The 14,086-nt window shown below is 35.6% G+C and overlaps 1 protein-coding gene across 4 annotated transcripts in view; it reads right to left on the bottom strand.

Annotated features, from left to right (window-relative positions):
* The window catches only part of BCKDHB (branched chain keto acid dehydrogenase E1 subunit beta), a 132,717-nt gene that overhangs the window by 90,797 nt on the left and 27,834 nt on the right, over positions 1 to 14,086 (bottom strand). For all 4 annotated transcript variants that reach the window (XM_049818053.1, XM_049818056.1, XM_049818055.1 and 1 more), the window contains exons 4-7: positions 13,190 to 13,323; positions 12,393 to 12,548; positions 8,228 to 8,336; positions 479 to 576 (exon numbers count right to left, since the gene is read on the bottom strand). In XM_049818053.1, the coding sequence (XP_049674010.1) occupies positions 479 to 576; positions 8,228 to 8,336; positions 12,393 to 12,548; positions 13,190 to 13,323 (497 nt within the window). The remainder of the gene's footprint in view (positions 1 to 478; positions 577 to 8,227; positions 8,337 to 12,392; positions 12,549 to 13,189; positions 13,324 to 14,086) is intronic.

Here is a 14,086-nt window from a genome sequence, read left to right as displayed (position 1 = left end):
AGAATCAAAACTATATTGATCCCTATTTGTATTAAATATTCAGTAGATTTTAACACTCTGTAATAAAGGAAACCCCAGACTGCAATTTTTAAAATAATGCAGTAAAAATCTATACTTTTTCAGCATACTACTACTTTGAACTCTCCTTTCCCATTTCTTTCCTCAGTCACATCTCACTGCCCCATTCTTAAATATATCACTTTCATAATCACAGATAAATCATTAACCTCCTGCACAGGTACCTCTTCCACATTTCCAGAGTCAGCTTGAACCGAAAATGTGTAAAATCTTACACAACAAAAAGCAGGTTTTGTATAAATATAAACACTGGCAATCATTTATTCAAGCACATAGCGATGGAAGATGCATACAGTTTATTGTCCGGCACTCAAGCCTGAATGCAACGCTATCCAAACATCATGTAACCCTTCGCTTTGGCTTTGCTGGATGACAAATAGCTTGTCACAACCTTACTGACCTGAGTGCCCCAAGCAACCAGTGTCACATCACTGCCTGTCTGCAGCACCTCAGCTTGAGACAGTGGAATGTTGTAGGGCTCCACAGGAACTTGTTCCACTGAATAAATAAAAACAAAGGGGAAAAATAAGCGTTACATTCCTTTATTATTCAATATTATCCCATAAATATACACACTAAAAATTTTCTTCAACTTTAATGCCATTTAAAACAATAGACCAAAATCACATTGAGTATTAACCTTTATTTCAAAGGCTTAGCTGTAATTAAAAGTATTTGTAATTATACTGTTACAAACACATTCAGTGTAGTGTTTAGTTTATGTTATATACCACAGCAATAAGATACACATATACACAACAATGATAGTAGTAAGTCCTGGTGTACCCCAAGTCAAAATATCAGCATCAGATTTGGAGAGGGACACTGCTACAACTGATAAAAAAATCTCAAGTAAAAGCTGCAGTTAATTCTAATAAGCATCAAGAGAGCCTTGAAATTATACTTTAATACTCAGGTGAGAAGGAAAAGCTGTGCCAGCACCCTCCTGCTAAGAATGATGCTCCACAATTTTATGTCTAAATAGTGGGAAAAAAGTTTTCAGAACCTACACAAAAAGTGCCAACAAGAACTTGTGATTATAGCAGTTTTAAATTACTCTAAATGTTTTTGCTTTGAAAAAAAATGTTGTCTATTCACGAAAATACATCACAATTAGAGAAAGTAGACAAAAATTAAACATCTTTTCTTCTCGAAAACTTTGGAGGTAGTTTCACTCAACTCAAGACCCATTTACTAGTTTTTAGGTGGAAACACGTTTAGGTCAATCATGCTAGTTTTGAATCAATGCTCCAATGCACTATACCTTGACTGGTTTAATGATTAAAACTGTGATAAAAGAAATCCATATCATATTTTAAAAGAAATATTGTTCTGATCTAAAGGCGAACTTGTCTATGCACCAGCAAGTCAAACAGTACTTCTTAAAATAAATCCCAGTGATATGGGGGGGGATTTTACTCAACTCTAAATACACAAAAACAATTTATGAAGAAGGCACTCTACTTTTTTGGTTAACATATTTCATAGTTCATAAAATAGTTACTGAGTTCCTGCTGAACAAAATTTCTTCTTGAAGTTATGATAAAGAATCCTACTGAGTGATACCAGCACAACAAATTAAGTGGTTTGTATTTTTCCTTCATTGGTTTGGCAGATCCAATACAAGTAGAATGACGTAGTTTTTTCCTGGCTTACAAGTTATAAACATAACTTTTCAATAAATCAAATGGTGAATATTGTTTTTAAATCACAGCCATTTTTTCTCCCCCCCCCCCCCCAGATAACAATATACAAGTGCTACAAATTTCACAGAATCACAGAATGGCTGAGGTAGGAAGCAACCTCTGGAGATCACCTAGTCCAAGCAACCTGCTCAGAGCAAGGTCACCTCAAACTGATTGTTCAGGGCCATGTCCAGTCACATTTTGAGTGTTTCCATCGTCAGAGACTCCACAACCTCTCTGGGCAACCTGTTCCTGTGTTTGACCACCCTCACAGTAAAAAAAGCTTTTGCCTATGCTTACATTAGAGATATCTCACTTCACCTGAATGGGCACAAAGGAGAAATACATATTAACTAAATCATTCTCCCTAAAAACAGAACAGGTGGGGGTTTTTCTAGCACAATTCAAGAACACACGTGCATTCAATCAAGGAAAAAAGAGAAAAAACCCAACAAATTTTAAATACAAAGTGCTTTTAAACAGTACAAAATCAGATCTCTTTGCAAACTATTACTTTTAATGTATTAAAATATCAGTGTCTTCCTGTAATAATTTCTTTGAATAACAAGCACCTAAAGGAATATAGGGTGGGGATACAAAGAGGGCAAAGGCACATCCAGCCCTCACTCGCTGCACGTTACTGGTTGACAGTAAAGCAGATCAGGCTTCTGTGGATATTGCACATTGTAAAACCCTCCAGGCTAAAGAAAGTAGAGATCCTGAAAGATAACAAAACCCACAACTATATTAATTGGCATTGCCTAACTATGTTTTTCATGGGACTGTCATGTACGTGACACCTGGAGAACAAAAACCTTATAAGATGCCACCAGACCTTTGAGTGGAAACCCAGGCAGCTCACGTGAATGAAAAGGTTTTGAAATGACAGTGGGATGCACCACAGAAAGAACTGGAAGGTGTGCATGATACAAAAAGAGCTCCTTCTTAGTGTAATGGGTTTATCCACCTACGGAAATTAAATATACAATTATACAAACTAACCAATTTCTTCTACAACAAGATGTCCATTGGATGAGCTCATCTAAAATTCCTGCCACTTTTAAATGCAAAATTCAGCTTGTCAAAAATTTATAGGGAAGTCCAGATTTGGCAGGATTTTATTCAAATGCCTTTGCAAAAACTCCTGCCTCCACTAAAAATGATGACAAGCATATGAAATTATTCTATGAATATTCTTCCATAATAAATTAACCAAACCAGGACAACAATGTTTATACAAAGCATCCCATTCATCTATTACTGAAGATATAAATAAAATATTTTAAATCAAATATTTCAAATACAGATTTCAAATAAAGGAATTAACAAAAGGTTGTAATTATCAGGGAAAAAGGGCCATTGCAAGTCAATTTTAAGAGTCTGCACCATCTGTTGCTTTTTCTAAAGAGCAATCTGAACAGCAGAAAGAAAACACGTTTTCTCATCTTACCTGTCTTGTCTCTATAACAACCACTGATGCAAGTCGTATTTATTTCTACACCACCAATGTCATATATAGTACAATTAAATGAAACTGAAAAGGTCAAAAAACATCAGAGTAGGTTCTCCACAAGATGTCTAAACCTGGTAATGTCAAGGTGACTCATCTTCTCCTTTGATTCATAATCATTATGTGCTCTTGATGCTGCACAGGCTGTTAACTATTTTTTCTAAATCAAAGCCTCCTTTTTCTTTTTAATTCAGATATTTTCTTAGTATCTCTGACATTTAGGGGACATCACCACAGCACATTTAGTAACATTATAATCTCATAAATTAATCAGCAACAGAATTCTCTCTATATATGCATACTTGCATATTTAACTCTGGACATTTACCCAGAAAGGCTTATATTTCTTTGCTCCTTTCTAATTGTATACAAGGCAAATTAACATACACAAAACTTCTGATGACCACTGTAAGACTATGTGGAAGAAGGGAGCATCTGCTCCCTTAAGGGTGTCTGGACAAGGATCTTTTCAATGGAAAACGGGATAATAGGAAGAGGGAGAAGCCATAAGGAAGAACACACAGGGACACAAACCTAACCAACAATGAGGGAGGCTGCAACAAGAACCAAACCTGCTCAGTCCCACTTATTGATAAGGGTATAGGGAATGTGGGAGTGTTTCCTTCAACAAGACTGTCTGATGGAGGACCTTGCCAAATGGGATGATAAACAAAAAGAAGCTATAAACACAATACAGAGACACAAACCTCAAGACCAACACAAAGACAACAAACAAACCTAGTTAACTGTATTTTATTCAAACAAAATAGATACTTCTCTTCTGTAACTTTTAAAACTTACTATTAACAGACATCAAGCCAAAGTTTAAGATCTTGGCTCTAAATCCACTCCCTCCTTTTGGTGTTACTAGGGCTCTTGGATATCCAAGGTGTGAGTTACTTTTTGAATGAACAGAAAATGTTTTCAAAATGTTCTTGCAAAGCTGTTCTTCACTTTGGAAGTTGCCTTTTGTCTTCAGTTCATCACAGTGTGAATGTGGTGAACTTAAGGCAATGCTACTTCGATATCCACCTTTCTCCCACGGATGACTAAGGTGAAGATTTAAGGCCTAATTTTATTCTTGTATCTTATATGGGCAAAGGCATGTCTGGATAGCAAATATTCATATAAAAATGAATGTTCATTTAATAACATAGTTTTACCTCATGTCTCAATAAGCATACAACACATTTGCATAAGCAAATCTGTGTTCATTTGGGAAGACATCCAGCTAAATTCATTATTCCAAAAAAAATAGCAAGCAATCACAGTATCCATGTGACAGTCAAACTGAAATAATTTGTGCTACAGCTCTGATTTACCTTGGAGACCAGACTTATGTTTCAAAACATTTACGAAGGAAGATTCTTTTTTTTTTTTTTGTACAATGTCTTTACTGTTATGAAAAAAAGCTGCTCTTGAGTCTTGAAAAGCCTGCCCTGTCATCAACAACAAAAAGAAACAACCAAAAAACTTGAAAGCGACTGGTGGGCCTATATAGCTCCTTGAAGGGATGCATCAGGTGCAAAATCACACGGTTGGTTCTGCACAAAAGCTTCCATAAAACAGCGATGACCTGGCACCCTACTTAACATTCTCAAAAAGCAACTTCAGGTTATACATCCTAAGCTAGATATACATTATCTTCCATCACTAGGAGCCAACAGCTAATTTCAACAATAATAGCAACACCTGGGGGCAGAAGCAGAGGGCCTAGTTTTTTCTTTGTCTGAGGTGTAGCAGATGTGGGGTTTTGTCATTTTTTGTTTGGTTCATTTTTTCATTTTGTTTTAAACAAAGCATTAGTAGCTTCAACCCACATGAACAAGGACAGATTCCTGTGTTTTAAAGACTATCCCATCTACAGCTTATTTTCAGCTGAAATTTCAAAAATATTAACGACTCTGAGCAAAATATCATGGATAGCTATTTAGAGGCCTCATACAGAGAAAGAAAATTCCATTAGAGGAGAATGATGAAGCTCAAATGCCTACATTAATTTTACAGATAGAAAATACTATTTCCCATTATCGTCTTTGACACCTTTATTTTTCAGTGAAGTCCCTACACATCCACTGTAACATCAGTCATGAAGTTCTCTGCAACAAACATATCTATTCACATGAAGCTAGAACAACAAAATTTTCTGGGAGGGGCAATAAAATTTCAACATTCAATGCCTTAGCCATCATCATGGAAATAAAGAAAATTATTTTTTGTCTGGAACAATGAGGTCCGAAATCTTGGGTAGGGTTTTATACCATATTATACTATTAACATCCTGTCTTTCCCCTAAAAATTTATCAATGTCAAAGTGGAAGTTTCTGGTAGAAGTCAGTAACTGCTCCTACCCTGCCCCCCCAAAAAAGGGGGAAAGATAAAGCAACAGAGGACATCTGATTTTGTCTTCTTGTTTTGGAAAGCCTCCATGTTCCCAGTCTTTGGAAGACCCTTTATTATTTTGAGACACTAATGGAAAGAGACAAGAAATACATGTATAGTTCAAGCTTTCTGTGTAAGTGAATTTCTGAATCTGTACTATCTTCTTTCTCCTGCTGGAATGAACACATTCATATAGGATATTATAAAAACTTGCTCTACTCAAAACACGAGACAGTTGCATTTTTAAAATCCTTCTTTCCACCATTTATCCAGTTCTTGTTTATCAGGCTTGTGTCTTATCGCTGCTGCGTCAGGACCAAACAAACAATCATGATGACCCTGGTCCATTTCTGAATTCACCAGGCCACTTTGTTTCTATGGTGGAATTACAAGAAACCTTGCCCATGGCCAGCAGCATAAAGAACTCCAAGAGATTAATTTTCTAGGAGAAACTCCCAGGCACCACTCTTCTTCCAGCTCAAGCTGACCCAACCCATAAAGGACAGCCAAACAGTTAAGATGATAAACTAACGATGCCAGAGGAAAAGATGAAAATAAAAGGAACATCAAAACCCTTCCACACAATAAAATATTCCTGCTTTATATTGTAGAAATAATAAAAAGTCCACTCAAAATTGTTTCAAAATGAAAGAAGTTACCTACAATCATCACATGTTAACACAAATGTACTATAAATTTCAGCCTACATCACTAAACTGATATTCTTAGAAATCTTAAGACAAAAACGTAGGTAATATCTCTGAAAATCAGGCCATTGGAATGTAGGAGGAAGTCACAGTCTTTCAGAAACTACCTACATCATTTCGCTGCAATGCTGCGGTTGGTTATTGACCAGCACATAAACCACATTAACCACTATTTCAGCACATCTTTACTCAAGATTTCAATCACAAGGCTGATTTATGTTCACTAGACAATCCAGCAATTGCTTTAGAAGTCATTTCCTCAAACACAAAAACCACCCTATATTCTCAAAAACTGTGTGATATTGATGTGCAGCCATTCATTCCACTATGAAAGCAAGTATTTCATTAACTCTGCAGTCTGTACTTGTGACTTGTAAATACTGGGGAAAAAAAAAAGAAAAAAAAGAGAAAAAAAAGAAAAAGAAAAAGAAAAAAAGGGTTGTTTTAAGGACACAGGAATTTTAAACTTCCTTTTTTTTTTTTCTTTGTTTAACAGTACTGTAAGACTCAAGTTCATTTTCCAAACTACTTCATCTAAATGAAGGGTCAGAGGTCTTTATTGCTAAATTTCAGTAAGCTCTCAAAACACACTAAACGCAAGCAATGCAATACCCTTTGGGTACATCACACCACACTAAAAATAGCTGCACTTTTAAAAATACATTGCTAACAGGAATTCTGGGTCTTTTTTGAAAATATAAAAGCAAATAAGCAGTTTCCCCGGTAAATACCCTGTTTGTGCCTGAGTTATTCTCCTTCTTTTTTTTTTTTTTTGTAGCTTTGATGTCAGCTTTCTAAATCTTTCCCTTGTTATTTTTTGGTTCTCTCCTCTAGGAAGAGGATAAATTTACTAACAAAATGGATGCACTGGTAGAAAAGTGTTGTTAAAAGGTCCAAAGTTAAATACAAACATTTGGCCTTTGCTCAACTTCAGTCCACACACAGAATCAACTTATAAACTGCATTGCTGGATTCAAGCATAGTTGGTATATAAAGCTGTATGACACAGAAATGCTGAAGGTAAGTGATGGCTTGAGTTCTATTTTATCAGCTGCTGACCCAATCACTCTGCCTATCTCCACATGCAAATTTTGTTTTCATCCATTATCTGTTCTCAGTCCAGTTTCTCTAGTCCAAAGTAGTAACAAGCTAATTTTTTACAACCAAGTCAAGCACTATCATCTTCAAATTACTCTGTTCTATGTTATGCATCATGATAGCTGTTAAAACTTCTTTGAACCAAAAAGTTCACTATGACTGAAACAAATGAAAGTAATGGGAATCACACTTCCTTCCACATAAGATTAAAGTCTAAGTAAGAGGGCAGATTTTCAAGATTTTTTAGAAATTAAAGCACTTCAAGGAAATTTTAACTTTGGGGAAATGGTGATGGTGATGTTCAGTTCTTTTGGAAAAATAAAAACTGATCTGGAAACTTATTTTAGTATCTAGAGTTATCAAAGAGAAAGCAGTTTAACTTCTGTCAAACTCATATTGCAATTTGATAAAGGATGATGCCTCTCAGCTCTATTTTTTTTTCTTTTTTTTTTTTTTTAACCCAAGACTGTACAAAGCTTTCCACTTCCAAAGTTAACTGAGCATGACTTGGACTGTAATTGTTCATTTATCTTTGCAGCCAAATTTAGAGATCTTACTCAGTTTTCACAATTCCTCTAAAAACACAACCTCCAAACATAGCTAGAGACAAAACAAGTCAAGACTTCTGCTACAGTATTGTTTTAACTGTGACTATCAACATACACATGCAAAAAAAAAAAACCACAAACAAAAAAAACCACCAAAAAAACCCAAGCAATCCCAAAATAGTGTTGCTTTATTGGAAAATATAGCATATGAGTCTTTACCTGCAGCTCTGTAAAGTATTTTAGGTTCAAAGAATATGCATGGATTTTTGTCCTCTATGCAAGACAGCAGCAGTCCTTTGGCCTGAAGAGGACTCCTTGGAATTACAATCTGTAAAAACATTTTTAAAATAGTTTAAATAAACTGCAATTCTGCTGCAAGCTTCCTCAATTAATATTAAAACCCAAGCAATTATTTGCTTTAAATAAGCCTACATACAGATTGACTAGTTTTTACAAAGTGAATTAACATCAGTCCTACATTACTAACACACACGCCAAATTTTGAATTTTGTTCATTGATGAGGCTTGAATAATTCCCTTCTACACCATGATTTAAATACTATTGGACTCCCATCTGATAAGGTAGAACTGACACCCTAACAATAACATTTTGAGGTAGAAAGAACAGAAGAAAGTCAGTCAGATTAAAAAAAAAATTACGTGTTAGTTTAGTAAAATTAATATAGAAGTATGACAAAAAAATACAGCTGAGTGATTCTCAGTTGTCTGGGTAAAGATTCATCAGAGCAGGCCTGGAAGGTATTCAGACTTAGGCCAGTAAGTTTTGAAGACTAAACATAGAAATAGCTATTTAAAGTTTACTTCCTTTTCTTATAATGGAAGCCTGAAATTTGTTCATCTCGGAAACAAACAAATACCAAAAAAATACCTGAAACTACTATCAAGCAAAGACAAAACTAAGTAAGGCCTCCAGGTGTAATCTGAATACTTGGAAGGAAAAAGTATAATTGATTTGCCAACAGAAGAGTTAATTTTGGATGATCTAAGAGAATGCTGATTATGAACAGAAAATTACCAAATTATCACAGTTTAAATGAAAATAGAACCCAAGAGATCAATTCCCTCAAATCAGAAGGACAAGCTCATTTACATCCCAGAGATCTCGGAGAGCTGTCACGTGCAGCATGAAGTTTACTAGCAAACATTTTTATAGCTGTGAAGTTAGAAGTCTCCCCCTCTGACTGAAAACATAAGCTGTCGCACTTGTTTAAAGAAAAAAAAAAAAAAAAGAAAAAAATCCACGTAACTACAGACATGTTAACTTATTGTCTCCAGGAGTTTCCAAGGCTTCAAAATAATTTTTGAAAGTAAGAACATTTAATTATATAGAAGTAATAAAAAGAGTCAAAACACAACCTAAGTCTGCTATTGCATCAAATTAACTTGGTAAGTGATTTTTATAAAGAAGGAAGAAGCAGTCTATTAATATTTCACCAAAGCATTTGGTAACAGACACATGGGAAATTACCCAACTGATGAATGCTCCTTAGGGATCATATTTAGGACAGACTTTATTTACCTTATTCATCTACAATGTTAAGTCAGAACATGGTAATGAAAACTATTCAAAAGCTGAGAGTCACTACCACCACAGAGGAGGATACCAAAAGACCTAGTTCACATTGAGGGCATAACTGACAAAAGCAAAAATAAACTGAACAATAAATGTGTGACTTTTCAGTATGTAAGGACTACATTTTTTTTTATAAATTTAGAACTCAGCAGTAGAAATTCAGATCTGAATTTATTATCTGCTCAAAGGATGACTATAGAACCCAATGCAGTACAGCCCCCAAAAAAGCATAATGTAGCCAAGGAAGTGTTAGTGCTATTGCAAAAATCACTGCTAGAAACTCAGCTGGAATACTGCATGACAATATCAATTGTTTTGAAAGAAAATTAATTAAACAGGTGCCAAAAGAGCTTCAGAAAATGTTAACATCTCTTTGATAGTTTGATTTGTTTAGTCTAAGAAAACAAAGACTAAAGGGGAAACAATTGTTCTCTCAGTATATGAAAGCGAAGACGAAGGACAGATAAGTTAAATATGCAAGTTAGGAACAAATTTAGGCTGGAAATTAAAAGAATCCTTCTAGGCATGATGACAAATGTTCCGGAGAAGTCTTACAATGGAATAGAGAGAGTCAATACAGTAATTTTGGAAGACAGTCTGATCCATTAAGACATACACCCTCACAACAGTAGACAAAAGACAGAATCATCTAGCAATGTCCTCATCACCCCAACAAGCCCTAAGTACTAATGATTACAATCCTTCCCCTGAACAGCCAAAGTTGTACAAAGTCTCTTTTGCTTGGGAAATCCAAACCTTCACTTAAGGAAAAGACACAAAATAAAAATCTTGTCAGGAACATGACACAGAGTTTAGTAAGAGGGCGGTTCTGAAAACTACTCTCCCCAAAGATCAATCCTACCTTTACCAGCTTGTAATACATGGCCTTTCCTCTTCTATTTTAAAGAAAATATGCATAGATATGGGACTTATGCAAATGAATCTAAACCACAAGTTAATTTGCATTTTTGGATTCATATGTTAAGGGCTAGGTTTGGGTTCATCCAATAAAAGACCTGCAACCTGAAAGGTAAAGCCTTAAACATTATTAACTGCATTAATGAACACCTTTGCAAAAAAATATTAAAGGAGCGACATTGTTTCCACAAAGATACAGAATTCAGAAGATGAAGTCTAAAATACTTCTCTATGCATCAAAAACTAGTATATTGTTTCATCAGTACCACAGAATTTAGCATGCCCTCTACCTTTAACTGAGATAACAACTGTTAGTGGTAGCAACCTATTTTAGCACTTTACCCAAGGAAAAGTGAAAGAAAGTAAAAAAAAACAAGAAGAAAGATCAGAGATGAGAGAAAAGAAATAAAATTAGCTGGAGTGATTAAATAAAATTCTGACTTACTAACTTACTCAGAAGACAAAGCACAATAGTACAACGTTGCTATGAATTAGAAAGTTTTAATCACCAGAGTGGACCACTAAATCTCAGCACTTGGTTCAGTATGTAAGGATTTGAGATTGATCAACAAGATCAGCATAAATTAGCTAGACCTGGCATCAGTATCTTAATCATAAGCTATCTTGTGCTTCCATATGATAATAAACTACTCTAGTTTTTAAACAAGCTCAAGAAACTGTGATTCAATTACATGGCAAAAGACTTTGTAGGTTGCTTTTGTCTATATCAGGAAATATTTTCAAGTTCAGAATAGGAACACCTCAAAGATCATAAAGAACACCCAAAGACAAAAATGCATTCTGTTTCTCAAATATCATGAAATAAAATGTGAATTTTTTTTATTTAAGAGAAACAAGTATGAGAAATGGCTATGGCCTCCCACAGGGAGTAATGAGTAATATCTGAAGTTTTAGAACACCAAAATCATGTATAGACAATAGTTTAAACAACAGATAAACAGTGAACATGTGTCTTCAGCATGCAAATACTGGTTTTGCTTAAGTCTTCCACATTAATCAAGCTATGAGTCATTTCTCAATGGACTGGATGCCAGTTAACACAGAAGTACAAGTCCATAGACAAAAATTTACCCAGAAAACACATGGAGAGCTGGCAAAAAGTGTTCTCAATCTGAGATGACTTGATCCCACCCCTCCCTCTTCTCCAGGAGTTATCCGTCTAAGCGCTAGGAATCTTAGCTTCAAGGGATGCCGCTGTCTCACGCAGAAAGCTTGCTTAAAGTTATCATTCAGAGAATCACAGAACAGATGAGGTTGGCAGGGACCTCCAGCAGTCATCTGGTCCAATGCCTCTGCTCAAGCAGAGCCACCTAGAGCCAGTTGCCCAGGACCACGTGCGGACAACTTCTGAATACCTCCAGGATGGAGACTCCACAACCTCTCTGGTCAACCTATGCCAAGTGCTTTCTTATGTTCAGACAGAACCTCTTGTGTTTCAGTTTGTGCCCATTGCATGTCACTGTCATTCATATAAATGCATTCAATAATGCACTCAAGACAGATGCAGAAAGAAAAAAAGTACTATTTATTAGTGTTAGTTTCTGTACTGTACTGGACACGGGACAGATAAAATGTATGCTTTTAGTGCAAAATGCACACAAATACAAAACGCTGTGTCTACTAAAGATTGTTTCAATAAATTCTCAAACACTTGACACAGTTTAAGTCTTATAACTTTAAAACTTCTAAAAGCATTTTTAATTAACATATTCAGATATTTTGTTGCTGAATGACTTCCATCTTCTTCCCATGCCTGCACCCAGACTCATTGTTAGTCAGGTCCATCAAAAAAACAAACAAACAAAAAACAAACAAACAAGATCAATCTTCATAAAATAAGAGTTACTGTACCTTTATTCCTGGACAGTGAGCAAAAAAAGCTTCGGGACTTTGAGAATGATACAGTGCACCATGACCCACACAGCCCCAGGGGGCTCTGATGGTGAGGTTTCCACAATTAAACAGATCCCCAGAGCGATAACGATATTTTGCTGCTTCGTTAACAATCTGGAAAGATTTATATATGAAAGTAACATTCATCCAATACCTTTAGTTATGCATCATTAAGCTTCTACAATATATGAGATGTAAGTACATCATCTGCACCATGCATGGGATTCAGAGGACCAAATTAGAAGTAAAAGAATCTTGTAAGTCAGTGGAAAGGCAAACATTTTCCAAGTGTAATGAAGCAATAATTTAGTGCATTCAAGTTAGATGCTTAGGCCTCAGGAGTAGCCATATAACCCAGTTGTTTCCCCATTCCCATACTGTCAATCAGCCCAGTTCAAATCTGTAGTTTGTCCTGTGGACACACGGCTGGCTGCAGCAGCATAGAGAAGTAAGAGATGGTGTAGGGAAGACACAGCGGAGGAATTTAAGGCTGCTGAAGCCAACACAGCCACAAAACCAGAAATAAAAACAAACAAAGAGACATTTGCTTCAAACCACATCTTTAATTTCCATTATTTAATGAGCCTTCAAACTGGCCTTGGTACTTTCCTGTTTACTTAAAGCATGCATAAATATTAGTAATACAGCTGTGGATATATTTGCAAAAATTACATATTCAAACCAAGCATTAATGCTAACAGACGAGTAATTTAAACAGTCATAAGATTTCTTCTCTCAAATTTATTAGTACTAACCTGATCAAATGCTGGAAAAATGTAATCTGCAAACTGAATTTCTGCAATGGCTGTAGCACCTGTGACAGCAACTCCAATACCAAAGCCAACAATTCCTTGTTCACACAAGGGTGTGTTGAAAACTCTATCTTTACCTATAAAAAAAAAAAAAAAAACCACACAAAAAAACACATGCACAATTCCTTTAACACACCAGCTCCAAGTGGAAAACATAACCTCAGAAATATTCGAGTTATAAGCAAGTCACCTGCAATTAAGTATACGGCTTTTTAGATGGGCTTTTTTTGGTGTAGGAACAATAAACATCCATTACAGGTAAAGACACTTTCACTTTAATTTATAACAGAGGAAAACAAGGAGAAACAAAATGAAAGATAAGAACAGTTTCCATAACTTACAATGTTCTTAACACTTCAAGGAAAATAATTTGTTCTGATGTATATACAGATAAGCATGCATACCCCTCATGCTTATATGGGAGGAGTAAAGAATACTTATAAGCATTTTAAAAAGTTACAATGCAGACAAGTATTGTTACTACTTTTTTTTTTTTTTTTAGACAGTCAAAACTAACTGTCCATACTCAAAGGCAGATGGATCTACGAGAGCATCTGTATGAAAGTACACTGCCTCTTGCCCGCACTCCCCATAAGCAGTGCCCAGTCTTGCCACTCTTCTTTCATAAGGTAAGGCTGCACTTACTAAAGAATTTGGTTTGTCTCCAAGGCAAGAGAAAAAGAAGCTGTTCTGCTGTTGGAGGCACAAAACTGGAAATCAAGTATTTTGGGCTTTGTGTCTTCCCTATGGGAGTGCAAAAGGTCATTTTAGCCCTGACATACTTCTGTGCCACAGTAATTTCAGATTCCAAATATGCATCAATCTAATAGATGGCTGAAG

The sequence above is a fragment of the Accipiter gentilis genome, chromosome 15 (assembly GCF_929443795.1).
Source record: "Accipiter gentilis chromosome 15, bAccGen1.1, whole genome shotgun sequence".
In the NCBI taxonomy this organism is placed as follows: domain Eukaryota; kingdom Metazoa; phylum Chordata; class Aves; order Accipitriformes; family Accipitridae; genus Astur; species Astur gentilis.
The sequence above is the reverse complement of the archived record's forward strand: the minus strand, read 5'-3'. Positions and strand labels throughout refer to the sequence as shown.